Below are 27225 nucleotides of genomic sequence, written 5' to 3' on the forward strand. Positions count from 1 at the left end.
ATGGGATGTGAGTTAGTGACCGAATCAGAAATCATGTCAGAAGTTAAGATTAGATCAGAGAACCAGCAAAGGGAAGAGGAGTAAGGGTTATGGGGTTAAGCAGCACGTCAGATGAAAGATAAACATTTACAGATTGGTTGGGTTGAACTGTCTCTGTTTCTACATTGTCAAGGAGTATCACACCGAGGTACAGAATCACCCACAATCATGGCCAACTCTTGCCCCCATTTTATTTCTGTAACCTGTGTAATTCTACATATGCAGTCCAGGATGCCTGGCAGTATGCACACATCTACTGAATGCTCAGAGGGCTAACCATCCACTGCAAAGGTGCAAATCGAACAGTGAAAGTTGTACTTTCCTCACTTCCTTGTGTAAGCGATGCTGCAGTTAGTTATTATCAAGATCCCTACTGTTGAAATGAAATCAGCAATGGACTCTGAAATCTATCCCTGAGCCCACCTCTAGATTTCGCAAGATTCTGAAAACTTCTACCAAAACCAATTAGAAAATGAACTCAAAGTCATGTTTCTGCACAAAACTGATTTGATCAGGCCACGAAATGAGTGATGTCTACACATTATCTCTCAATCTACGCATTATCTCTCAATCATTCCAGATATAATTAAAGCTGGATACTTGCAACAGTTAAATTCTGTAGCTGCAAAGAATACTTGCAGCTGGGGGAGAAAAAGAATTGGTTTTAGGGTTAATTTATTATCATATTATTGAGAAGCAGCTTCCTTTATAAATGCGTGCAATTAACCTTTGCAACAACCCTGCAGAGGGAAAAGGAGTCCACTAGAAATCCTACAACATGCTGATCAACTCATGCAGTGATAGCCGGCCGGCACTCACTTATCACTTTTCTTACCTGCCCTCCTGCTCCGATTTGTACTTGAGCCTGAGCCTGGGCCTGGGCCTGAGCCTGAGCCTGCGCCTGAGCTTGGGCCTGAGCTTGGGCCTGGGCCTGAGCCTGAGCTTGAGCTTGAGCTTGAGCTTGAGCCTGGGCTTGGGCCTGTGCTTGTGCTTGTGCTTGGGCCTGGGCCTGGGCCTGGGCCTGAGCCTGTGCTTGAGCCTGGGCCTGTGCTTGAGCCTGGGCTTGAGCCTGAGCTTGAGCCTGAGCCTGAGCCTGGGCCTGCGCTTGAGCTTGGGCCTGGGCCTGAGCCTGAGCCGCCTGGCCCTGAGGGAACTGTGAACGGACCTGAAAGAAAAGAAGCATAGAGGTTAATCAATTCTATTTGTATCTATTGATGTGCTTCAGTGATGTAATAATGTGGTTCACATTGATCAGGTGATCAATGCAGTATCAATGCTCAATCAAGTATCAATGGATAGGCTATCCATGAGGAGAAAATTTAACACGCAAATATTGGTAGCCAGAGCACACTGATTTAAGAGAAAAGCCATCAAAGCCATAGGTGAGATGAAAATGATTATTTTCATACAGCAATGGAACACCCAGCTTGAACGAGTGATGGAAGTAACTTCAGGAATAACTTTCAAAAGGAAATTGGATAAATCTTTTCAGGGAAACTCGCAGGGATATTGTGAAAGGGCACTAGCATGGGACTAATCAAACACATCTTTTAAAAAGCCAGTGGACCGTAGGGTCTACCGTATGGTTTGCTTTTGTGGTCTACAATTCTGCGACAAGCCCTCCAACCAAGTCAAATTATGTGTGTTGAATTTACCAACTGAAGATAAATGGGTAAGGCCCAGAAGTTTAAATGAAGACTGAAACATACTCGTTCTGTTGGCTTGGCAGGAGTTTGAAGCAAGACCACAACATACATTATGTGACTGTACTACCAATGGTGTGCAACAAGCTCAAAGTGAGGGCGCCAGAAATATAAGGTTGAGAATAAATTGCTGTTTTCAGAAATAAAGGCAGAACATTACTTTCAGCATCTACTGGCCCCTGACACACTGCTAGAAATTTTCACAAGTGCATAAGTTGGGTTTTACCAATAGGACACAAGATTGCTGGTTTGAATCAAGTTACCTCTCCTACATTGCAGGCAGGGATAGTGCCCTAAGCCAGGGGTTCACTATAAGCCGGCTCCACTCCACACTATGGCTAAATGGAAAGGCATGATGTGGAGATGCCGGCGTTGGACTTGGGCAAACACAGTAAGAAATCTCACAACACCAGGTTAAAATCCAACAAGTTTATTGATAGTAAACCCACAAGCTTTTGGAACGCTGTTCCTTCGTCAGGAACCACTCACCTGACTAAGGACCAGCGTTCCTTAGCGCAAGGATATTTTGGCCTTGGAGGGAGTGCAGAGGAGGTTTACTAGGCTGATACCGGAGTTGAGGGGGTTGAGCTATGAGGAGAGGCTGAATAAACTAGGCTTGTACTCGTTAGAGTTTAGAAGAATGAGGGGAGATCTCATTGAGACGTATAAGATGATGAATGGGATGGATAGGATAGAGGTGGAGAGACTCTTCCCGCTCAAAAAAGACAGTAGGACTAGGGGGCACAGCCTCAAGATAAAGGGGGGGCGGTTTAGAACAGAGTTGAGGAGGAACTTCTTCACTCAAAGGGTGGTGAATATCTGGAATTCTCTACCCGTTGAAGTGGTGGAGGCTGCCTCGCTAAATATTTTTAAGACGCGGGTTGATGGGTTTTTGATAAGCGAGGGGATTAAGGGTTATGGGGAGAGGGCGGGAAAGTGGAACTGAGCCACGACAGATCAGCCATGATCTTATTGAATGGCGGGGCAGGCTCGAAGGGCCAGATGGCCTACTCCTGCTCCTATTTCTTATGTTCCGAAAGCTTGTGGGTTTCCTGTCAATAAACTTGTTGGACTTTAACCTGGTGTTGTGAGATTTCTTACTAAATGGAAAGGCCACAGTGTTTTGTTTAAAACCTCGTTTATCGGCAAGTGTGGCACATGCCAGGCCCCAGATGGATGAAAAGGCCTTGAAAACTATCCACAGCTGACCTGCAAATAATCACTCAGCTACTTACCAATTACTTAAATTGCAACTAATTGGGTGGGGGGAAGGATGTACTGATGGGAAAAATTGACATTATTTTCCTATCCTCCTTAGGGCTAGGAAGGTTATGGGAAGATTTAACGAAGATTAAAATCGTGAAGGGTTTTGATACAGCAAATAAGGATAAACTGCTTTCACTGGTTGGAGTGGTGGTAAGAGGGCACACATTTAAGAAAATAGGCAAAAAAAAAAGTCCAGAGGGGAGGAGAAATATTTTTCCACAGCAAATTGTTGTGATGTCTACTGCATTGCCTGGAAGGATGGTGGTATGAGATTCAACAAAACCTCTAAAAAGGAATTCTTGTTTGAAAATAAATATTTCCAGGGCCATGGGAAAAGAGTCAGGGAATGATTAATTAGGTAGCTCTTCAAAATACGCAGGTACAATGGGCTCATGTAGCATCCAAAATTCTGTGATTTCTCACATCATAATTGGCAACACTCACAACAGTTTGGAAACATAGAGGCATGTGAACAGGAAAAAGCCATTTAGTTCTCGAGACTGTTCCACCTTTCAACGAGATTGTGGCTGATCTGTGACCTAGCTCCAGTTATCTGCCTTTGCCTCTTATCTATTAATTTCTTAGGCTAACAAAAATCAATCAATTTCAGGGTTAAAATCGATCTGGTATTTACAGAAGAGTTCCAAACTTCTGCCATTCTTTAGTTGTAAACGTGTTTCCTAAACTTCACTCCAAGAAGGTCTGCCTCTCACCGCCCAGCCTCTCCAGCAATGGAAATAATTTCTCCCCATCTGGTCCCCTTAATATCTTCAAAACATTTATCAAGTGATCCCTTAAATCTTTTAAATTCCAGAAAATATACCTCTAGTTGATGCCATTGCTCCTTGTAAATTAGCCCTTGGAGGTTCAGACATTATTCAAATAAATCGTCTCTGGGTTCATTCCAATGCATCCATTCTAAAATCTTTTCACCACTTGTAAAATATCCAATTTTATCCCTGTTTAGGTCCAAAGTGAATGACCTTACTTTTATCTACATTGAAATCCATTTGCCACAGTTTTGCCCACTCACTGAATCAAGCAATACTTTTATATATTTTTATGCTTCCAGACACACACCTCTCAATGCTGCCTATCTTTGTGACAGCAGCAATTTTGGATATATGGTTTCCAATCCCATCCGCTAAGTCATTTGTAAACGTTACATCTCTCTCAGTCTCCATAACTAGGACAAGAGACTCCAATCTGTATCAATGACTTGGATGAAGGACTGAAAGTACGGTAGCTAAATTTGCTGATGACATCAAAATAAGACAGTGAATGAAGTTGTCAAGGGAAGGTAAAAGGTCTGCAAGAAGATATACAGGGTAAATGAGTGGGCAAATATTGGCAGATGGAATATAATGTGGAAAGATGTGAACTTGTTTATTTTGGCAGAAAGAATAGAAAAGCAGCAAACAATTTAAATTTTGAAACATGCAAATGTCAGTGGTATAGCGGGATCTGGGTGTACATGAATCACAAAGTTAGTATGCAGGTACAGCAAGTAATTAGGAAGGTAAATGGAATGTTGATGTTTATTGCAAGGGGAATGAAATATAAAAATACGGAAGTTTTACTGCAGCTGTACAGGGCCTTGGTGAGACCACATCTACAATGCTGTGTGGAGCTTGGTCTCCTTATGTAACAAAACAAATAACTGCATTGTAAACAATTCAGAGAAGGTTCACTTAACTCATTCCTGGGAGGAAGGACTTATCTTATGAAGAATAGTTGGACAGATTATATCCACTTGCAGTTTGAAAAACAAGATGTGAACTTATTGAGACATACAAGGTCTTGAGGGAACTTGATAGAGTGGATACCTGGAGGATGTTTTCACTTGTGGGTGAGACCAGAAACAGGGGAAAGAGTTTTAAAATTACAGGTCTTACTTTTAAGAGAGATGATTGTTTTCTCCCAGGTCTGTGAAACTCTCTTGCTCAGAAAGCAGCGGAGGCTGGGTGAATATATTCAAGGCAAGTTGGAAAGATTTTTGATAAGCATGGGAGTTAGGGCTAGGAGATGGGGCTATTGGAGTTGAGACTACAATCAGATCAGGATCTTATCAAATGGTGGAACAGGCTCAATAGGCTAAGTGGCTTACTTCTGCTTCAATGTTCCTAGTTGATGTGATCCTCTACCCAATGCCAAAGGAGGAGTTCACAACACAGCAGTTGGTTAGCAATGAGAGGCTGCGTACCTGGTGCAGGGGTTGAAGCTTGATCGGTGGCTGCTGCTGTGTTAAGGGTGAAGACATGGAAACTGGGCCCGACATCTGGCCCGGAACCTGAGCCACCATGGGCTGTGACTGGGACTGAGGCGCCAGCTGTGACTGCGGCTGAGACTGCAGCTGCTGAAGTTGCTGCAGTTGGATCTGTTGCTGCTGCTGCTGCTGGATCTGCTGCTGGATCATCCTCTGCAACAGTTAGAAGAAAAACATCTTTATATTACACTTGCTCAGAAAATCCAAACAGGTGCATTGTTACACTAGTGACAGATTTACATCCAGCAATGCTGCACTCAAGTGTTACGCAGTGACAGGCCCAGCTACACTGTACCCCAGTTTTATACAGTGACACGTGTGCCCAACAATAAAGTTAAAAGTTTATTTATTAATCACAAGTAGGGCTTACATTAACACTGCAATGAAGTTAGTGCGAAATTCCCCTAGTCACCATACTCTGGCACCTGTTCGGGTCAATGCACCTTTCGGACTGAGAGAGGAAACCGGAGCACCCAGAGGAAGCCCACGCAGATTTCCATTAAATGCCACATAATATGCTGGAAATACTCAGCTGGACATGCTGTATCCATGGTAAGATAAACGGAGTTAACTTTTCATATCGGTGGAAAAAGTCAGAGATGTGTAAAGGAAAACGGAGGTTGAAGGACCAGGGTAAGGGTCAGAGAGAGATTTTAAGTTTATTTATTAGCGTCACAAATAGGCTTACATTAACACTGTAACGAAGTTACTGTGAAAATCCCCCAGTCACCACACTCCGGTGCCTGTTTGAGTACACTGAGGGAGAATTTAACATGGCCAATGCACCTAATCAGCATGTCTTTTGGACTGTGGGAGGCCGGAGCACCCAGAGGAAAACCACACAGACACGGGGAGAACACGCAGGCTCTACATAGACAGTGACTCACCGGGAATTGAACCTGGGTCCCTGGTACTGTGAGGTAGCAGTGCTAACCACTGTACCACCATAGAGGTAAAAGAGACGGTTTGAGATAGGGTAGAAAGTGACTGATGGATTGATGGTGCAAGGCAAATAGAGATGGGAATGGAACAAGTCATACAGCCTGTTGACACCCACACAACCTTTTTTAAATTCATTCATGGGATGTAGGTGTCGATGGCTGGACCAGCACTTACTGCCCATCCCCAATTGCCCTTGAACTGGGTGTATTTCAGCGGGCATTTTAAAAGTAAATTACATTGTTGCATGTTTGGAGTCACATGTAGACCAGACCAGGTAAGAATGGCCGATTTCCTTCCTTAAAAGGTGAACGAGATGGGTTTATACAATAATCGACAACGGTTTTGTGGTCATTAGGCTTTTTTTTAAACTTTGATTTTAACTGAATTCAAATTTCACCATCTACCGTGGTGGGATTCAAACCCCAGTTCCCAGGACATTACCACTTTGCCATCACTTCCCACAGCACTCTCACAGGTACATAGCGTCCATTCAAGTTAGGGACCTTGTCTCAGTAAATTCAGAACAGGAGGGTAAAATATTGTTTCTGTACAGCTGTGCTGCAGTGTAGTCCTTTACCTGCTGTTGCTGCTGATGTAGTTTCATTATATGCTGTGCCTGGAACTGTTGTTGCTGCTGCTGCTGTTGTTGCTGCTGCTGCTGTTGCTGCTGTACTACTTGCTGGGCTTGGAATTGTTGCTGCTGTTGCTGCTGTTGTTGCTGGGCAATCTGCTGCATTTGTAACTGGGCTGGAGGATTGGATTAATAAAAGAATACCATTAACTTCGAACCCTGTCGCTCAAACTGTGAGCTTGGCCCAGGACCCAACTGGTTCCTTCAAGAGGCAAAGTGCATCTCACACAATTCACAAGAGGTCACGTGGCAGGAATCTAACAAGGCCAAATTCACCGAGTTTGCAGAAGTTCCACATACAGGGAAGCTTGTACTGAATTGGTGCAGACTTGGTCATTCACATAACATACAGATCCCTGTGCTCATCACACTGGATAAACCATAATGAGCTACTTGCTGGACACTGCACCAAGTCTAGTAAATGCCACATGACTAGAGATACACTTGTGTTACCTTTCCTCTGATATCCACATTAAAAAGATTTTATGGTAAAACAAACTAACATTCACAAATGAGTTTGAATTTAAAAACGAAAGCTGAATTGTCATAAGAACCCAAGCATGGAGATGGTAACGTGTTACCCCTACCTGGGTATACGCAACTCCAGTCCTAAAGTGTGATTGACTCAAATACTTAGCAAACCACTCAGAGATAAAATCATTTGAGGCTAAGCCAAGGGAACTCCAATGATTAATCAATGTTCCCAGCACCAACTAAAAATCAACTTCCTGGCCCTCAACCTTTATCAGCACTATTTCTAAACATTAATCATAGAATCATAGAACCCTACAGTGCAGAAAGAGGCCCATCGAGTCTGCACCCAACACAATCCCACCCAGGTCCTACTCCCATTTCTCTACATATTATACCCAATAATCCTTCTAATTTACGCATCCCTGGACACTATGGGGCAATTTCTTAGCATGGCCAATCAACCTAACCCACATATCTTTGGACTGTGGGAGGAAACCAGAGTACCCGGAGGAAACTCACGCAGACACGAGGAGAATGTGCAAATTAATGTCCTCTGCAATATCCCAGCAAATCAATGATAGAGAGAGCCTGAAACTAGGGACCAAAATTAGTCTCAGGAGACGGGGTCAGCTGTTTAGGACTGTGATACAGAAACTTCCTTTGATCAGGTTATGAATCTTTGGAATTCTCTGCCACAAAGGACTGCAGCTGCATAGTCAAAACTGCTGTCTCACAGTGCCAGGGGCAAAGATTCGATTTCCGGCTTGGGTTACTGTCTATGTGGAGTTTGCACATTCTCCCCATGTTTGCATGGGTTTCCTCTGGATGCTCCAGTTTCCTCCCACAGTCCAAAGATGTGCTGGTTAGGTGGATTGCTAAGTTCTCCCTCAGTGTACCTGAACAGGCGCTGGAGTATGGCGACTAGGGGATTTTCAGATTAACTTCACTGCAGTGTGACTACAAGCCTACTGGTGACTAATAAATAAACTTTACTTTTAGCTTCCTAAAATAAAAGGCAACTAAGGGATATAGGATAAAAACAAATTACTGTGGATGCTCAAATCTGAAACAAAACAGAGAATGTTGGAAAATCTCAGCCGGTCTGACAGTATCTGTGGAGAGAATAGAGCCAACGTTTCGAGTCTAGGTGATGCTACGTCAGAGCTGGGGACATGGGAATCGGTTGGGTGAGTGGAGTTGAGGTCCATAGCCATACTGAATGGTGGTACAGCAAGTTTGAACTGTTGTGTGGCATACTTCTGTTTCTTAGGTTCCTGTATTATGTTGAAGGAAGGCCTCTGTATAATTAAAAAGTGATGGCTAATCAGCTTCCATACACTTACAAACAAGATTTGAAGATGTTGCACACTGATATTGACTGACCACTGGGAGACAGTCACTGATGGCTGTGACCTCCAGAAACTAACTATTTGGAGGGACATTGGTAGATGCAAGTAGAAGCTAAAAGCTCAACTGACTAACAGGAGGACCCAGAGAAGAGAGGCCAGTATAAATTGTCAGCCCACTGTCTTCCTGTGCAGCAAGTGTAGCAGAGGTGCCAGGCTAGTGAGGCTCCTATGTGACAGAGCTGATCACCATGGCACAAAACAACATCTTATGAGAAGAGAGAGGGTCTATCCAAATGTCACTCAAACCACAGAGGTTAAATTATATTGAGCAGATAAGTGGCAGATGGAATTTAACCCTGCGAGATACAATTTGGCAAGAAAATATTCAACGAATGGCATTACACTAAGAAGTTTTGTGAAACAAAGAGAATTTGGCGTGTTTATTCACAGATCTCTAAAGACGGAAGTGCATGTTAGTAGGATGGTGAGAAAGGCATGTGGGACGCTTGTCTTTATCAGTCGAGGTATAGATTACAATAGCAGTGAAATCTTGCTGGAGTTGTATAGAACTTTGGTGAGGCTACAGCTAGAGTACCGTGTGCAGTTCTGGTCGCCACATTATCAAAAGATGTGATTTGCACTGGATGGGGTGCAGAGGAGATTCATCAGGATACGGCCTGAGATGGAACATTTAAGTTGTGGAGAGGTTGGAGAAGCTTGGGTTGTTTTCGTTGGAGCAGAGAAGACTGAGGAGCGACCCGATCAAGGTGTACAAGATTATGGGAGACATGGACAAAGTAGTTAAGGAGCAGCTGTTCCCCTTAGTTGAAGGATCAGTCACGAGCGGACATAGGTTCAAGGTGAGGAGCAAGAGGTTTAGGGGGATGTGAGGAAAAACTTTTTTACCCAGAAGGTGGTAACAGTCTGGAATATGCTGCCTGGGAGGGTGGTGGAGGCGGGTTGTCTCACATCCTTTAAAAAGTATTTAGATGAGCACTTGGCATGTCATAACATTCAGGGCTATGGACCCAGTGCTGGCAGATGTGATTAGGTGGGAGCTCACGTGTTTCTAATGTGTCAGTGTGGACTCGATGGGCCTCTTCCATGCTGTATGATTCTAGTCTATGTTTCCACACCATAGTGATAATGGAGAACTGGCTCAAAGGGGGACATGGACAGAATGTATTTAGTTAGCTGAGATACATTGGACATACCATTACACAAATGAAAGCGTTTTCTGGGCCATCGGCTAGTGGAAATAATATAGAGGATCAAGTGTGCAAGGAAATTACAGAGAAGTGCAAAAACTAGAATAATTATATCCTGAAGCAGACTGGATTGTAATAGTGTAAATGGGCCATCTATAAAGAAATGATCCAGGTATAGTTACAGAATCCCATAAGGGGGAAAGTTGGGGTAACCAAATCCAGATCTCGCTGGAGTGAGGATCTGGAATGACTCTCTGGAAGGTGTGACTGAGACACATTCAATTGTCACTTCCAAAAGGAAACTGAATAAGAACTGGGAATTGACATTACCCCTGAAGAGAAAATATTTGCAGAGAAATGGGAGAAAAGGGGACAGGGGAGTGGAAGTAGCTCAGTTACCCTGGGAAAGAGCCAGCACAAACCCGTTGGCTAAATGGTCTTCTTCTGTGCCAGAACCATTCTCGTAGAATCATAGAATCCCTACAGTACAGAAAGGGGCCATTTGCCCATCGAGTCTGCACCGACCACAAACCCACCTAGGCCCCACCCCCATATCCACCCACTAATCCCTCTAATCTATGCATCTCAGGACACTAAGGGCAATTTGTTTTTAGCATGGCCAATCAACCTAACCTGCACATCTTTGGACCATGTGCCTTACTAACCTTATTGAGTTTTTTGAGAAAGTGACCAAAGAGGTGGATGGGGGTAAGGCAGTTGACGTGGTATATATGGATTTTAGTAAGGCGTTTGATAAGGTTCACCATAAGGGATTGGTTTAGGTTAGAAGGTCATTGTTTTTTAACTGGTCGGCGTAACATCGTGGGCTGAAGGGCCTGTTCTGTGCTGTAATGTTCTATGTTCTATGGGAGGAAACCGGAGCACCCGGAGGAAAACCACACAGACACGAGGAGAATGTGCAAACTCCACACAGACAGTGACCCAAGCTGGGAATCGAACCCAGGTCCCTGGAGCTGTGAAACAGCAGTGCTAACCACTGTACTACCATGCCGCCCACAGTCCATCCCACAGTCTTCCTCCTCCAGCCAGTTAAAATTTGTGAGGGACATACAATTGGTCAACCGAGCTAAATGTGGAGAAATATTAACCATAAAATAAGCAGTCAAAGGGAGCTTCATAACTCCTAACTGAGTGGAGAGCCTGAGATCTTGAGGTGTCAAGACATAGATCATTAAAATGTGCAAACACATGTAGGTAACGTGGGTTTACATTTGTGACATCAAGTGCAACAGTAAAGAGTTCAAATACTAGTTGGGCTGCAGTTACAGCTAATTTATTGTCACAAATAAGGCTTATATTAATACAGCAATGAAGTTAATGTGAAATTCCCCTAATCGCCACAGTCCAGCGGGTCAGTGCACCCACCCAGCATGTCTTTCAGAATGTGGGAGGAATCCAGAGCACCTGGAGGAAACCCACACAGACATGGGGAACGTGCAAACTCTACATAGACAGTAATCAAAGCTAAGTCCCTAACACTGTGAAGTGCAAACCACTGTGCTACCATGCCTCTCCACAGTTGGAGTATCGTTTGCAGTTCTGGACACATTGTAGGAATGATATGAGAGAAATAGGCAAGCAAGTATCTACCAAGTGGGAGAGAAGCCAATAATGCCAAGGAGTCTCCATTTTAAGATGGAGATGAGAAATTTCTTCTCTCAGAGGCTGTGTTTGGAATTTTCTTCCCCAGCGAGCAGTGGAGTCTAGGTTACTGAACACATTCAAGGCTGAACTGTTCGATAAGAGAGTCAAGAGAAGCAGGCAAGTGCATTTAAGGCCACAATCAGATCAGCCATGATTCTACCGAGTGGCACAGCAGCCTTGATGGGTTAAATGGTCTACCCCTGCTCTTAATTTGAGGTTAAAAAAAGAAATATGCAAAAAAGCTATTGAAATGTGTAAAATTACCGGCAGTTTGAGGGGGTTTTTGGAGGTAATGTAATTCAGTGGTGCACAAAAGTTTTCAAAAGGTATTTGCCAAAGTGCTAAAATAGCCACACTGAAGACACGGACTTAAAAGAACAGTATGGAGATGAAATTGGTTAAGAGACAGAAACTTTGAGTGAATGTTATTTAGACTGGAGAGTAATATTCAGTACAGGGGGAGGTTAGGACCACTGCTACTTACAATAAATGTTAATGGCTTGGACTTGGCTATATGGTGCATAATTTCAAATTTTGCAGATTATCTGAAACTCAAATGTAGTAAACAATGAAAAGGATGGTAAAAGGATGATTTCAAGACGTAGACTGATAATATGGGCAGATACATGAATTTTAATGCAGAGAGGTCTGAGGTGATGCATTTTGGTAGGGTAGGAAGAATAAGGCATTATAGATTATGTAATTTTAAAATTGATGACGCACACATAGAGAGACCAAGGGCTATTTGAACATGATAGGACAAGTTAAGAAGGCTGTTTTAAAAAAGTCATTTGGAATACTAGTCCCTATTAATAGAGGAACTGGTGTAAAACCAAGGAAGTTAGGCTAAATTGCTATAAAATCCCACACTGGCTTCAGCTGGACTGCTGTCTGCTAATCGAGGCATCATACTTTAGGAAGGATGACATGGTTTTGAAGAGACTCATTAGCGAGGTACCAGGAATGAGGAATTCAAGTGGGCAAACAAGATAAGGCTGGGTTTTGCACTTTACAAAACAGAAGTTTGCAAAGAGATTTGACAGAGATATTCAAAGTCATGAAAGTTTTAATTACCTCATCAAAACCACATTCCAGTGCAGAAAGGTCAGTAACCAGAGGACACAGACTTATGGTAACTGCTGAAAATCATCATGAGCAATTTGGAAAGACAATTATTGAGGCATACAAGATGATCAAAGGATTGGATAGGGTGGACAGTGAGAGCCTTTTACCTCGGATGGTGATGGCTAACACGAGGGGACATAGCTTTAAATTAAGGGGTGGTAATTATAGGATGGATGTCAGAGGTAGGTTCTTCACTCAGAGGATAGTAAGGGCGTGGAATGCCCTGCCTACAGCAGTTGTGGACTTTAAGGGCGTTCAAATGGTCAGTGAATAGGCATATGGATAACATTGGAATAGTTTAGGTTAGAGGGTCATTAGATTGGTTCCACTGGTCGGCGCAACATTGAGGGCCAAAGGGCCTGTGCTGCGCTGTAATGTTCTATTATGCAGCAAGTTAATATCTGGAATACACTGCCTGAAAGGGCGACGGAAGCAGATTCAATAGTAACTTTCAAAAGTGGATTAGGTAAACGGCTGAAAACATGCAGAACTGGGCAAAAAGGAGAAGGGTGGGAATAATTGGATGGCTTGTTCAAAGAGACAGCACAAGCACCATGAGTTGAATACCCCCTTTCTGTAAAGACAAAATGTTGGTTTTCCTGGGTGGTGAACTGAATGTGCACAGCATGATCCCACCCACCTGGCCCTGGAGGGACAATTGACCATTTTTCTCTCTCAGTATTTTCTTAACAGCACAAAACACAAAAATCAGCCTACAATAGATCCTGGATGTTCTGCAGCACCAAAACAATAATCTGAAAAAAAATACACAACCTGGATTGGTCAGATATATTAACAGAATATTTGGCCTGCTGAGGTCTGACGACTCTAGGCTGATCCCTGTCTAAGGGCTGGGCACTAAATGCAAGTCTTTCTATGCTGAGTCAAGAACCCATAAGTGAAAGTGCGGTGAGTGGGGAGGGAGACAGGAAGGAGTATTTGGAACTTTTGAGCACTGGCGCAGGAGGCCAACATGCCCTGTCTATCTGCAATGGCATGGGGATATATTTGAGACTGCTAAAGCACTTGGCTTCTGCAAAAGCAATCAAAAGCTTCAATTTTTGTGTCCAGATTACCAACAACCTGTCCTGGTCCCCCCCATGCCGACACTGTAGTTAAGAAAGCCCACCTCTACTTTCTCAAAAGACTAAGGAAATTTGACATGTCCACTACAACCCTCACCAACTTTTACAGATGCACCGTAGAAAGCATTCTTTCTGGTTGTATCACAGCTTGGTATGGCTCTGCTCTGCCCAAGACCACAAGACACTGCAAAAGGTCGCGAATGTAGCCCAATCCATCACGCAAACCAGCCTCCCATCCATTGACTCTATCTACACTATCTACAGCCTCCCATCCATTGACTCTATCTACACTTCCCGCTGCCTTGGCAAAGCAGCCGGCATAATTAAGGATCCCACGCACCCCAGACATTCTCTCTTCCACCTTCTTCCATCGGGAAAAAGATACAAAGGTCTGAGGTCACGTACCAACCAACTCAAGAACAGCTTCTTCCTGGCTGCTGCCAGACTTTTGAAAGAACCTACCTTGCATTAAGCTGATCTTTCTCTACACCCTAGCTATGACTGTAACACTACATTCTGCACTTGTTTCCTTCTCTATATACAGTATGCTTTGTCGTATAGGATATATGAAACAATACTTTTCATTGTATACTAATACATGTGACAATAATAAAACAATCAAATTCAAATCAGTAAAGCCAGGCTGCGTTCTCAGAGTGTGTGAAGAACATGGGACCTGGTATCCTGACAGAGACATTATAGCCTCATTTGCATATTTGAACATTATTATGTGGAATAGCCACAACATGGGGAAATGTGGTTGAGGACCGAGTCTGACTTTTTCAGAAGTAGAGGTTTAAGCTGCAATTGGTGACATTTTCATTTACGTGCTCCTCTAAATATCTTTTAACACATTAAAGCAAAAAATTACCTTGATGTCAGTGGATTAATTAATGCATTAAAATGCTGTAGAGAAGAATTATGTGGATACACTAACATATTTGTTACAAGTACTGTAGTGTAATTGATCTCAAAGATTTGCTGATCCATTTTGAACTTCACCAAATGTAAAACACCTAACAGGCTCAACCAGGGAGCTGCTATGGTCTTGTAGTAGAGATACCAGCCATGTTGTGCATTAAAACTGAACAGTCTGGTTATCTCCTCCCCAACACAGCGGTACACCTATAAGCCTTCTTCCCTCCAGTGAGAGTGCAGACAGTCGAGTTACTGCTCCTGACCAACATCAGACATCTCTCAACTCTCATTGGCCCCAGAAACAAGACACAGCTACTGAACAAGTGGATGACAAACCAGAGCATCAGGCAACAGGGGACTCAAACTGAGGAGTATAGTTTAGCGAGGAAAGTGCTACAAAAAAAGACATTGAGACAGTGACTGCCGTAAAACAGGTGCAGCCTACTTCAGGACTTTGCAACTTCCAGATCCTACTCACACTGCTGCTGCGTGCTTGGCGGGAAGCCAGGCATGTGAGGCACCATTCCAGACGTACCCGGCTGAGGCTGTCCAGGATGTGACATTGATTGATTCAACTGTCCCAGACCTGCCACTCCGGGGGGACGAGTGGCCATCATCCCACTCGAGCTCCCCGTAGGGCCACCTTGCAAGTTCTGCAAAGCGTTCATTGGATCTAGGAGGGAGGGAAACAAAAAAATAAAACTTCCGTTAAATTCTTTAAAGAGAAGCAGATGCCCAAATAATGATCAGATAAATCAAAGAATCACAAGGCAGGGCATGGAAAGAAACAATTCGGCCCAGTGTGCCTGTGCCAATTCTTTGAAAGAGCCATCCTATTGGTTCCACTCCCTACTCTGTACCCATAATCTTTTTTCATCAAGTATTTATCCAATTCCTATTTGAAAGTGACTAATGAGTCTGCTTCCAGCAATGTTTCTGATCATAACTTTCTTATCAATAGAATACAAGCCAGTTGAAATAAAAACTAAGTCACAGAGCTTTTCTTTACTGAGTTAATCGACCTCGTTCAGTCTCATCAATCTCCTCCAATCCCAGTGTTCCTGATGTCCCCTATTTATATGTGTTCAAAGTGCTTAATTTAATAATATCCTTTGCAGTGTATCTTAATATATGATTAACAGACTATCAACATATTCCCTCACTTTATACAATCAACTTAATAACACACAAATAATTTTCAAAACAAATGAAAAGAAAAAATAATTTTCCAAATTTCATATAACCTATCATATTAGAAGACATCCCTCTTCTAGAACTTCCAACAATTTCTTCAAGCAACCATTCTTTTCGTAAAACAGTCTGATAAATGGTAATTTGCATTGACCTATTTATCTTAAAGCTTTCTTTTCTCTCTAACATTGCTTTTATGCCAGCAAAATCAATCCTTAACCATTTTTCAGCCTCAAAGCCATAGAAAATGTTATCCATTCTCATTTTATTTAGGGGGAGGTGTTGGCCCAGTGGTATTATCATTAGACTATTAATCCAAAAACTCAGCTAATGTTTTGGGACCCAAATTTGAATGCCACCAGGGCAGACGGTGAAATTTGAATTCAATAAAAAAAATCTGGAATTAACAATCTACTATGACCATGTCGATTGTCGGAAAAACCCATCTGGTTCACTAATGTCCTTTAGAGGAGGAAATCTGCCATTCTTCCCTGGTCTGGCCTACATGTGACTCCAGATTCACAGCAATGTAGTTGACTCTCAACTGCCCTCCAAGGCCAACAAGAGATGGGCAATAAATGCTGGCCATGTCCCAAAATGAATTTAAAAAAATCCACATAACCTTTAATGGGCAAACTTTTCTCAGAATTCCCCTGGCATATGATTTCCCTCAGAACATTTCATTAGTAAAATCCAATATCTTTTGGATCACCCAGGGCTGGAATCTTGAGTATTTTTCTGAATTTAATTTCTTTAATGCTTTATTTGCTTATAGAACTTCCTCAGCTGTAGCATGTTACATCATCGTGCTCAGTTCCAGTACTTCCAACCTAGCATCAGGTCTACTCTGAATGCACACCCAGTTCAGCTATCGAATCAGACTCCTTGAATCGGTCTATTTCTTCCTTGGATGCAGGGATCTTTTTGAGAACCTGGCCCAATTTATCAGGAAGCTATTGATGTTTTCTAATTTACATTGTTGATTCAAAGCCTGAATTATTCTACTTAATATCTGAGCCTGTATGTTCACTCAGAGGGTGGTGAGTGAGTGGAATCAGCTACCGTTGGTGGTGATGGAGGCAAACTCGTTGGGGTCTTTTAAGAGATTTCTGGATGAGTACATGGGATTTAATGGGATTGAGGGTTATAGATAGACCTGGTAGGTAGGGATATGATTGGCACAACTTGTGGGCTGAAGGGTCTGTTTGTGCTGTAGTGTTCTATGTTCTAAAGGGCCCCAAAGCCTGATCTCTAACTCCTTTATTTCATCTAATCCATTACTCAAGTTCTGCAAAAGCTCCCACAGAAAATAATCAATGTACATCATAAAGATGTCTGCGAGTTTCTGTCTGCGATGCCAAAATGTTGAAGGCTCTGCCTTTAGCTAAATACAACCCATTTTCAATGGGACAGGCCTAACTGAGAAATATCACAGCCTTGATAAATCATTGAACCCACAAACATACTGCAGTTTACCTTCTGTATCTCCGTCTTCGTCCCTCTGAAATTTCTCACTTCTCAAAACTGCAGCTTTTATATTAATTTTCATTCCCAGAAATATGTTGCTAAATGAAAATCTTCAAGCTCACTTTTCCCATAGAAGGGGAGTCCACTCTGACATCTTGATCACTAAGGCTATGTTCAAAACCTCAACCTGCTAGTCTAACTTCAGTCTTGTTCATACCATCAGGAAGCACCTTTTCTGTGCATATCCACCAGTGTGATAAGGCTGGCTGTCTCCTGTGTAGTATTTCAATGTTGACATCAAATTCTTTTCAACTTTCTAATTCTTTTTGTTTGACATCCTTTATCAGCTTATCTTCTAATTTATTGGTAGTCACTAACACTTCCCGATCATAATTCTAGTGGCTTTCCTAACCTGTTCTCTGGTCTTTTTCTTGTAAACTGGGGCGAAGAAAGCACTTGCTGATTACCATGTACTGACTGACCGACCGACCGACCCGACCCACCCCCCACCCCCCCCACCCCCCCTGCGCGCAGCTGATGAATCAGTACTCCTCCCTTTTGAACTCCACTTGAAGGAAGCACTGAGACTGGCAAGTGCACAGACTGTACTCTGACTGGGGGACGTCAATCAATGTCCATCACTGACAGCATCTTGGTAGCATCACTACTGACAGAGCTGGTCAAGGCATAAAGTACATAACTGCTAGATTGGTTCTGCAATAGGTGGTGAGGGAACCAAAAAATAGGATAAAACATCCTTGACCACATCCTCACCAATTTACGTTGCATAAGCATCTGTGCATGAAAATAAGTTGAAGAGAGACTGCGTAGTCCTTGTGGAGACAAACTCTCGTCTTTACACTGAGGACACTTCAATTGTGCTATGTGGCAATAGCAAATGCTAAAATCGGATAGATTCAGAACAGATCAAAACTGGGCATCCATGATGGGCTGTGGACCATCAGCAGCAACCACAATCTATCACCTCACAACCTGACACATCCAGAACTCTGACCAAAGAATCAGTTCCGATTCATTGAGGAGTGCACGAGGAGCAGCACCCAAAATGAGGTGTCAATCCGATGAAACTACAACATTAGATTACTCGCACACCAAGCATTGGAAACAGCATGCAAGAGACAAGGCAAAATGATCCACGATAAGCAGATCGGATTTAATCTCTGCAGTCCTGCCACATCCACTCATGAATGGTGGTGAACAATTAAACAATGAACTAGGGAAGAAGGTTTCACAAATATCCCCATCCTCAATAATGGTGGAGCTCAGCACACCAGGGCAAAAGATAAGACTGAAGCCGAATGGATTATCCACCTTGGCCTTCTCCAGAGAACTTTAGCACCACAGATGCCAATTTTCAGCCAACTGGATTAACTACATATGATATCAAGAAATGGTTGGAGGCACTGGATACTGAAAAAGCTATGTGCCCTGACATTATTCTGATAACAGTACAGAAAACTAGCACTCCAGAACTTGCCACACCCCTAGCCAAGTTGTCCCAGTACAGCTAGAACACTGGCATCTACCTGGCAATGTAGAAGATTATCCAGGTATGTGCTGTACACAAGTAACAGGACAAATCCAACCTGGCCAATTACTACCCCATCGGGCTACTCTCATTAAAGGGGTCATCAACAGTGCTATCAAGCAGCATTTGCTTCGCAATAACCTGCTCACTGACACTCAGCTTGGGTTCTGCCAGGGTCAGTCAGCTCCTGACCTCATTACAACCTTATTCAAACATGGGCAGAGGAAGTGAACTCCAGTGGTGAGGTGAGAATGACTACCCTTGGCATCTTTCTGCATGCAGGGCATTCAAATGAGCAGAAAAACTGAGACCTTCTCCCGAATAGGGACAGTAGCCACCCCCACCCCCATGGTATGGACTGCCCACACCATGGCAAATATAGCCTGGTTGGCCAGCTAAGATTTGGTGAAGTATCTCATCAATTACTGCATGATTTCTTTCACAAACCTCATTTCTAAAGGAACTTGCTGCTATTGTGTTAATCATTATGATGTTCATATTTTCACATGGACACAAATCCATCATTGGCAAACTCACTTTGTACTGTCAGTCAGGAATTCAGCCAGTGCTTCCAGTCCATATCCTATTGGTAGGGGGTTTATTGGTAGGGGGATTGAATTTAGGAGTCGCAGCGTTATGTTGCAACTGTACACAACTCTGGTGCGGCCGCACTTGGAGTACTGTGTGCAGTTCTGGTCCCCACATTACAGGAAGGATGTGGAGGCTTTGGAGAGGGTGCAGAGGAGGTTTACCAGGATGTTGCCTGGTATGGAGGGGAGGTCCTATGAGGAGAGGCTGAGGGATTTGGGGTTGTTTTTGCTGGAAAGAAGGCGGCTAAGAGGGGATCTTATTGAAACATATAAGATGATTAGAGGTTTAGATAGGGTGGATAGTGATAGCCTTTTTCCTCGGATGGAGAAAGCTAGCACGAGGGGGCATGGCTTTAAATTAAGGGGGGGTAGTTATAGGATGGATGTCAGAGGTAGGTTCTTTACCCAGAGGGTGGTGAGGGATTGGAAAGCCCTGCCTGCTGCAGTTGTAAATGCGCCTAGTTTGGGGGCGTTTAAGAGATCCGTGGATAGGTTTATGGACGAAAAGGGATTGGTTTAGGTTAGTGGGTCATTGTTTTGTAACTGGTCGGCGCAACATCGTGGGCCGAAGGGCCTGTTCTGCGCTGTAATGTTCTATGTTCTATGTTATCCATTTTCCCATTATGTCTTCACTATATATTACTGTTAACAGACTGAATGTTGTTGTCATCTCTATTAAGTGTAAGATAAAAAAATGTTTTTGTCCCTATCCCATTCATTCAAGTTCACTGCTACAATTTTTAAAAAGTCTCTTGCTAATGACAGACTCACCAAGGGCACTGATAGATGTCCTCCTTTTTTTTATATATTCGTCACATTTCTCACTAATCTCTGATATAATTTTAATCCATCATCCATTACCCCTGCATTTTTTAGTAGAATTTTAAGGATGGACAAACTTCCATTGTAGTTAGCAAACAAGGTCTTTTATCCTTTAAACTAATACCTCATGATGTCCTCAACACTTCTTTAACACCACAATTAGAAATGTTAGGTCTTCTGAAGGGAACACAATTGTATACCAATTGTGTAAAACGTAAATGTAAAGATTTCCCAAAAACAATTGTCACATTGTGTCCCTTATCTAAAGTTATTTCAGCCTTTTTCACAACCAGCTTACTTAACAGTGTAAGGGTATTACTCCTACGCAGAATCATCATTCTCTTTGGTGAACGTAACGTGCTATCGTTCCCAGACCTGAAGTATAACTTTAATATTCTTTAACCTTACTTTAGTCTTTACCATTTAGTGAATCCAAGTAGGATCCCATATCGTGGATATAAACCCACAGTGTAATGCAGCATAACTGAACGAGTCCACCACTAGAAAACCCATTGCACGGCTAAAACTTCTGATGATCGATATAATTCTTTCTGATTGATCAGTATCATCATCTTCCCCTCTTTCAAACGTTAATTTCATGTGTCAACTCATAAACCCTACTACTCCATTTCAGATAATTCATCATCTAATGATTTTTGAGTCACATGTGAAGCGTCTGTTCCTTGGTTATTCCTGGTACTTATTCTGCTACCTGTCATCTATTAGAGTTACCAAAAGCGTCCTATCCTCATTTCTTTAGCTTTGTGGTTCTTTTTTCATTTTGATGCTTGCTATCTTTTAATGCTCCAGCAGCTACCCCCCCCCCCCGCATCTTTTATGCTATTGTTTCATGTTTTATTGGTGTCAGAAAGTGGCTGGAAATTCATATTTCTCAAAACGGTTTTTTTAAAAGCTTAATATATCTGTTCCAAAAGCGCATTTCCTTCTGGAAATCTAATCAAGTCAGGACCAGGAGCCTATCCAAGTTTGATATTTTAGTACAATCCAACAATTTGAAAACAAGCACTGAATTAAGGATCTCCAAACAGAATTTCTGCTATCTATTAAATAACCTGTTAAATTGTACGATATAGTCTTCTACAGAATAATCATCCATCCTTCTAAATGTATCAAAATCTGACCACGTCACATATGTATTTAACAGATGATCTTTCTTATAAATTTTGTTCATAAATTTGAAGTGTATCCAATCTTTCTTCAGTGTCCAAATGATGAACCTCCAGCTCTGAAAATACTTGGCACCGGATCCTGCTTCTGTTGCGTAGGCTTGGGTTGTTTTCATTGGAGCAGAGAGGATCGAGGAGCTACCAGGCCGAGGTGTACAAGATTATGAGGGACATGGACAGAGTGGTTAGTTGAAGAGTCAGTCACAAGGGGACATATTTCAAGGTGAGGGAAGTTTAGGGGGAATATGAAGAAAATCTTTTTTACTCAGAGGGTGGTGATGGCCTGGAATGCGCTGCCTTGGAGAGTGGTGGAGGCAGGTTGCCTCATGTTCTTTAAAAAGTACATGGATGAGCAGTTGGTGCATCATAACTTTCAAAGCTATGGGTCAAGTGCTGGTAAATGGAATTAGGTGGGAGGCCAGGTGTTTCTCACCTATGTGCAGCACAGACTCACTGGGCTGAAGGGCCACTTTTTCACTGCAAGATTCTGAGATTACCACAGAATGGGAGACAACTCTGCATCATGCACCCAACCTTTGACGGGGTCCAAACCTTTACATCCTCAACTGGACAGTTCTGGGTGGGCAAAGTGCTGGGCAGGAATAGAGTATTATCTGGGGATGGAGGGTGGTGAGGAAAGCTAATAAATGCTAGCTGCACACTGTCACACAAATCATAAATACCAGCCACAGTGACCCTGGAGATGCCTCCCTGATTCCACTGTCTAATCAGTCATGTCCAAAATCCCTATGTGGAACTTTCACAACCAGTAACCAAAGATGAAAAAGGTCACAGAGCGGGCTGTAAAGGATGAGTGCACAGGTTGGGAGCCTGTTACCAACAGCTTGATAATGTGTCTTTGGCATTCTGGAGCCCATAGACACATTTTGGATGATATTCATTTCCACATTTTGTTCCTGGATGATATCAATTTCCACACTGAAGCTAACAGGAATCAGGAATATTAAAATGGAGATAAATCGGCACTGCAGGAGGACTTTAGGACATTTGTTTAAAGAAAATGGCTGTTCAGGCGCTTGACGTCAGCCAGTGGTGAGCAGGATGTATAAAGAGCAGGCCACTCTACAGCGGGCAACGGAGTGAGGGAGCAGAGTGAAGGCTGAAGGGCTTTGACTCAAAACAGGCTTCGACGAAAAGAGAGAAAAAACCTATTTTCGGAAAGTTTATTCACGTTTTTCCCCAGAGCAAAAAAAACAAGGAAAAAATGCCAGGCAAGATGTTGGAATGCTCCTCTTGCAGGATGTGGGAAATCAGGGAGACCTCCGGTATCCCTGACGACAACATCTGCTAAAGATGCATCCAGCTGCAGCTGCAGCAAAGCGTGTTAGGGAACTGGAGAAGGAGCTTGATTTCCTCCGTCTAATTTGGGAGAATGAGAAGTATATAGACAGTAGCTTTAGGGAGGTAGTTACACCTAAGCAGCAGAGCACTGGAAATTGGGTTACTGTAAGGAGAGGAAATGGAAATGTGAAAGGACAGGCAGAGCAGGATTCCGCTGTGGACATTCCCCTCCACAACAGGTATACTGAATTGGATACTGTTGAGGGGGATGCTTTACCTGGGACAAGTTGCGACAGCTGGAACTCTGATACTGAGTCTGGTTCTGCAGCACAAAAGGGTGGGAGGAAGAAGAGGAGCGGTAGTGATGGGGGACTCAATGGTCAGAGGTACGGACAGGAGGTTCTGTGGTCGGGACAGAGACTCCCGCATGGTTTGTTGCCTCCCGGGTGCCAAAGTCAGGGATGTCTCTGATCGCGTGCACAGTGTTCTAAAGTGGGAAGGTGATCAGCCAGATGTGGTGGTACACATCGGTACCAATGGCGTAGGTAGGAAGAGTGAGGAGGTCCTAAAGAGAGAGGATAGAGAGCTTGGAAGGAAGTTAAAAGCAAGACCCCGAGAGTAGTAATCTCAGGATTGCTACCTGTACTACGTGCCAGTGAGGGTAAGAGTAGAATGCATGGGCAGATGAACACGTGGCTGAGGAACTGGTGTAGGGGGCAGGGTTTCCGATTCTTGGATCATTGGGACCTCTTCTGGGGCGGATGGGACCTATACAAGAGGGAGGGGTTACACCTAAACTACAAGGGGACCAATATACTTGGAGGGAGGTTTGCTAGTGTTATTGGGGAGCGTATAAACTAGATTTGCAGGGAGTAAAAAGACAGGTTAGTTCAAGCAAAATCACAAATGGAAGGGTTGAGTGTGGTGGAAAAAATCTTTTGAGGTGTGTCTACTTCAATGCCAGAAGTATTGTGGGGAAGGCAGATGAGCTGAAGGCGTGGATTGACATGTGGAAATATGACATTATAGCTATTAGTGAAACTTGACTACAGGAGGGGCAGGACTGGCAGCTCAAAGAAACACATAGTTGTGATAGTAGGGGATTTTAATTTTCCACATATAGATTGGGACTCGCACACTGTTAAAGGTTTAGACAGGGTAGAGTTTGTAAAATGCGTTCAGGAGAATTTTCTAATCAGTATGTAGAGGTGCCACCTAGAGAGGATGCGATATTGGATCTCCTATTGGGAAATGAGTTAGGGCAGGTGAGGGATGTGAGTGTGAGGGAACATTTTGCATCCAGTGATCATAATGCCATTACTTTCAACCTGATCATGGATAAGGATAGGTCTGGTCCTCGGGTTGAAGTTCTGAACTGGAAAAAAGCCAAATTTTGATGAAATGAGAAGGAATCTGGGAAGTGTGGATTGGCACAGGTTGTTCTCTGGTAAGGATGTAAATGGAAAGTGGGAGGTTTGTAAAGGAGAAATTTTGAGAGTGCAGAGTTTGTATGTTCCTGTCAGGATTAAAGGCAAAGTAAATAGGGATAAGGAACCTTGGTTCTCGAGGGAGATTGTAACACTGATTAAGAGGAAGAGAGAGTTGTATGAAATGTACAGGCAGCAAGGAACAAATCAGATGCTCGAGGAGTATTAAAAGTGCAAGAAACTATTTAAGAGAGAAATCAGGAGGGCTAAAAGAAGCCATGAAGTTGTTTTGGCAGACAGAGTGAAGGAAAATCCAAAGAGCTTCTATAGGTCTGTTCGGAGCAAAAGGATAATGAGGGATAAAATTGGTCCCCTTGAAGACCAGAGTGGTAGACTGTGTATGGAACCAAAAAAGATGGGGGATACTAAATGGTTTTTTGCATCCGTATTTACTGAGAAAACGGGCGTGGAGTCTATGGAAACAGGGCAAACAGGTAGGGGGGTCTTGGAACCTTTAAAGATTAAAGGGGAGGAGGTGCCGGCTGTCTTGAGGCAAATCAGAGTGGATAAATCCCCAGGACCGGACAGGGTACTCCCACGCACCTTGAGGGAGGCTAGTGTTGAACTTGCAGAGGCCCTGGCAGATATATTTAAAATGTCAGTATTCACGGAGGAGGTGCCGGATGATTGGAGGGTGGCTCATGTTGTTCCGCTGTTTAAAAAAGGTTCCAAAAGAAATCCGGGAAATTATAGGCCAGTACGTTTGATGTCAGTGATGGGCAAGTTATTGGAAGGTGTGATCAGGGATAGGACTTACAAATACTTGGATAGACAGGGATTTATTAGGGAGAGTCAACATGGCTTTGTGCGTGGTGGGTCACGTTTGACCAATCTATTAGAGTTTTTCGAGGAGATTACCAGGAAAGTGGATGAAGGGAAGGCGGTGGAAGGGAATCTACCTGGATTTCAGCAAGGCCTTTGACAAGGTCCCTCATGGGAGGTTAGTAGGAAGGTTCAGTTGCTAGGTATACATGGGAAGGTAGTAAATTGGGTTAGACACTGGCTTAATGGAAGAATGATGTAGAGATGCCGGCGTTGGTTTGGGGTAAACTCAGTAAGAAGTCTGACAGCACCAGGTTTAAGCCCAACCAGTTTACTTGATAGTAATCCCACAAGTTTTTGGAAACGGTGTTCCTTTGTCAGGTGTGTGGAACGTTCAATCGAAGAAGTCAGAGAGTGGTTGTGAAGGATTGCTTCTCTGAGTGGAGGTCTGTGACTAGTGGTGTGCCACAGAGATCAGTGCTGGGTCCATTGTTGTTTGTCATCTATATCAATGATCTGGATGATAATGTGGTAAACTGGATCAGCAAATTTGCTGAAGATACAAAGATTGGAGGTGTAGTGGACAGTGAGGAAAGTTTTCAAACTTTGCAGAGGGATTTAGACCAACTAGAAAAATGACAATTGGAATTTAACGCAGACAAGTGAGAGGTATTGCACTTTGGAAGGACAAACCAAAGTAGAACACACAGGGTAAATAGTAGGACTCTGATGAGTGCAGTTGAACAGAGGGATCTGAGAATACAGGTACAGAATTCCCTAAAAGTGACGTCACAGGTGGATAGGGTCATAAAGAGTGCTTTTGGTACAGTGGCCTTTATAAATCAGGGTATCGAGTATAAAAGTTGGAGTGTTATGGTAAGGTTGTATAAAGCACTGGTGAGGCCGAATTTAGAGTATTGTGTACAGTTTTGGTCACCTAGTTACAGGAAGGATGTAAATAAGGTTGAAAGAGTGCAGAGAAGGTTCACAAGGATGTTGCTGGGACTTGAGAAGCTGAGTTAGAGACAGAGATTGAATAGGTTAGGACTTTATTCCCTGGAACGTAGAAGAATGAGGGGAGATTTGATAGAGGTGTATAAGATTTTGATGGGTATAGATAGAGTGAATGCAAGCAGGCTTTTTCCACTGAGGCTAGGGGAGAAAAAAACTAGAGGACATGGGTTAAGGATGAATGGGGCAAAGTTTACAGGGAATATTAGGGGGCTTCTTCACACAGACGTTCAGTTTGGGTTTCACCAGGTCTTAGTCCAGACACGGACAAAAGAGCTAAATGCAGAAGACAGTGACTGCACTGATTATCAAGGTAGCATTTCACCAAGTATTGTATCAAAGAATTTGAATAAAATTGAAGCCAACAGGAAAATTCTCCACTGGTTAGAGTCATACCTAACACAATTGATGGACCCATGCACCAGGACATCGCTGCAGGATTCCACCATGGAGTGTCCTAAGGTCAACCATCTTCAGCTGCTTCATCACAGACTTCAACTGCAGCATAAAGTCAGAAGTGGGGATGTTCACTGATGATTGCAGTGTTCAGTATCATTGGCAATTCCTCAGATATTGATGTAGACTGTGTCCACATGCAGCAACACCTGACCAACATTCAGGCTTGGATTGTTCGGTATCAAATGCCAGACAATGATCATCTCCAACAAAACAGTCTAAACGCTTTGACATTCAATGGCTCTACCATCATTGAATTCCAAATCACCAACATCCTGAGGGTTAACATTGATCAGGGACTTAACTGGATGAGCCATGTAAATACTATGGCCACATAAGTTGATCAGAAGTATTCTGTGTTGATTGACTCACCTCCTGACTCCCAAAGCCTACCCACCACCTATAAGCACAAGTCAGGAGTTTGATGGAATACTCTCCTCTTGCCTGGATGGGAGTGCAACTTCAACAACACTCAAGAAGCTTGACACCATCCAGGACATAGCAACCCACTTGATTGCTACCCCATCCACCACCTTACAAATGCAATATCACTTGCACATAGTGACAGAAGTGTACCTGTCTACCCTCACCAAGGTGCTTCAACAGTTCCTTCCAAACTTGCAACCCCTGTCACAGGAGAACAAGGGCAGAAGCTGCATGGGAATACCACCATCAGCAAGATCTCTGCCAAGTCCAAAAGACCACTTTGTTGCCTGGTCAAAATTTGCTA

The 27225-nt window shown here is 43.2% G+C and overlaps 1 protein-coding gene across 4 annotated transcripts in view; it reads right to left on the minus strand.

The window, feature by feature from the left end:
• med15 (mediator complex subunit 15) overlaps positions 1-27225 on the minus strand; it is a 117170-nt gene that overhangs the window by 68191 nt on the left and 21754 nt on the right. For 2 of the 4 annotated variants that reach the window (XM_080208598.1, XM_080208594.1), the window contains exons 5-8: positions 15150-15344; positions 6794-6963; positions 5212-5427; positions 875-1204 (exon numbers count right to left, since the gene is read on the minus strand). In XM_080208598.1, coding sequence (XP_080064724.1) covers positions 875-1204; positions 5212-5427; positions 6794-6963; positions 15150-15344 — 911 coding nt within the window. The remainder of the gene's footprint in view (positions 1-874; positions 1205-5211; positions 5428-6793; positions 6964-15149; positions 15345-27225) is intronic. The other 2 variants (XM_080208597.1, XM_080208599.1) reach the window with 2 other exon arrangements.

The sequence above is a fragment of the Carcharhinus amblyrhynchos genome, chromosome 20 (genome assembly GCF_965287045.1).
Source record: "Carcharhinus amblyrhynchos chromosome 20, sCarAmb.v2.hapA, whole genome shotgun sequence".
Lineage (NCBI taxonomy): Eukaryota > Metazoa > Chordata > Chondrichthyes > Carcharhiniformes > Carcharhinidae > Carcharhinus > Carcharhinus amblyrhynchos.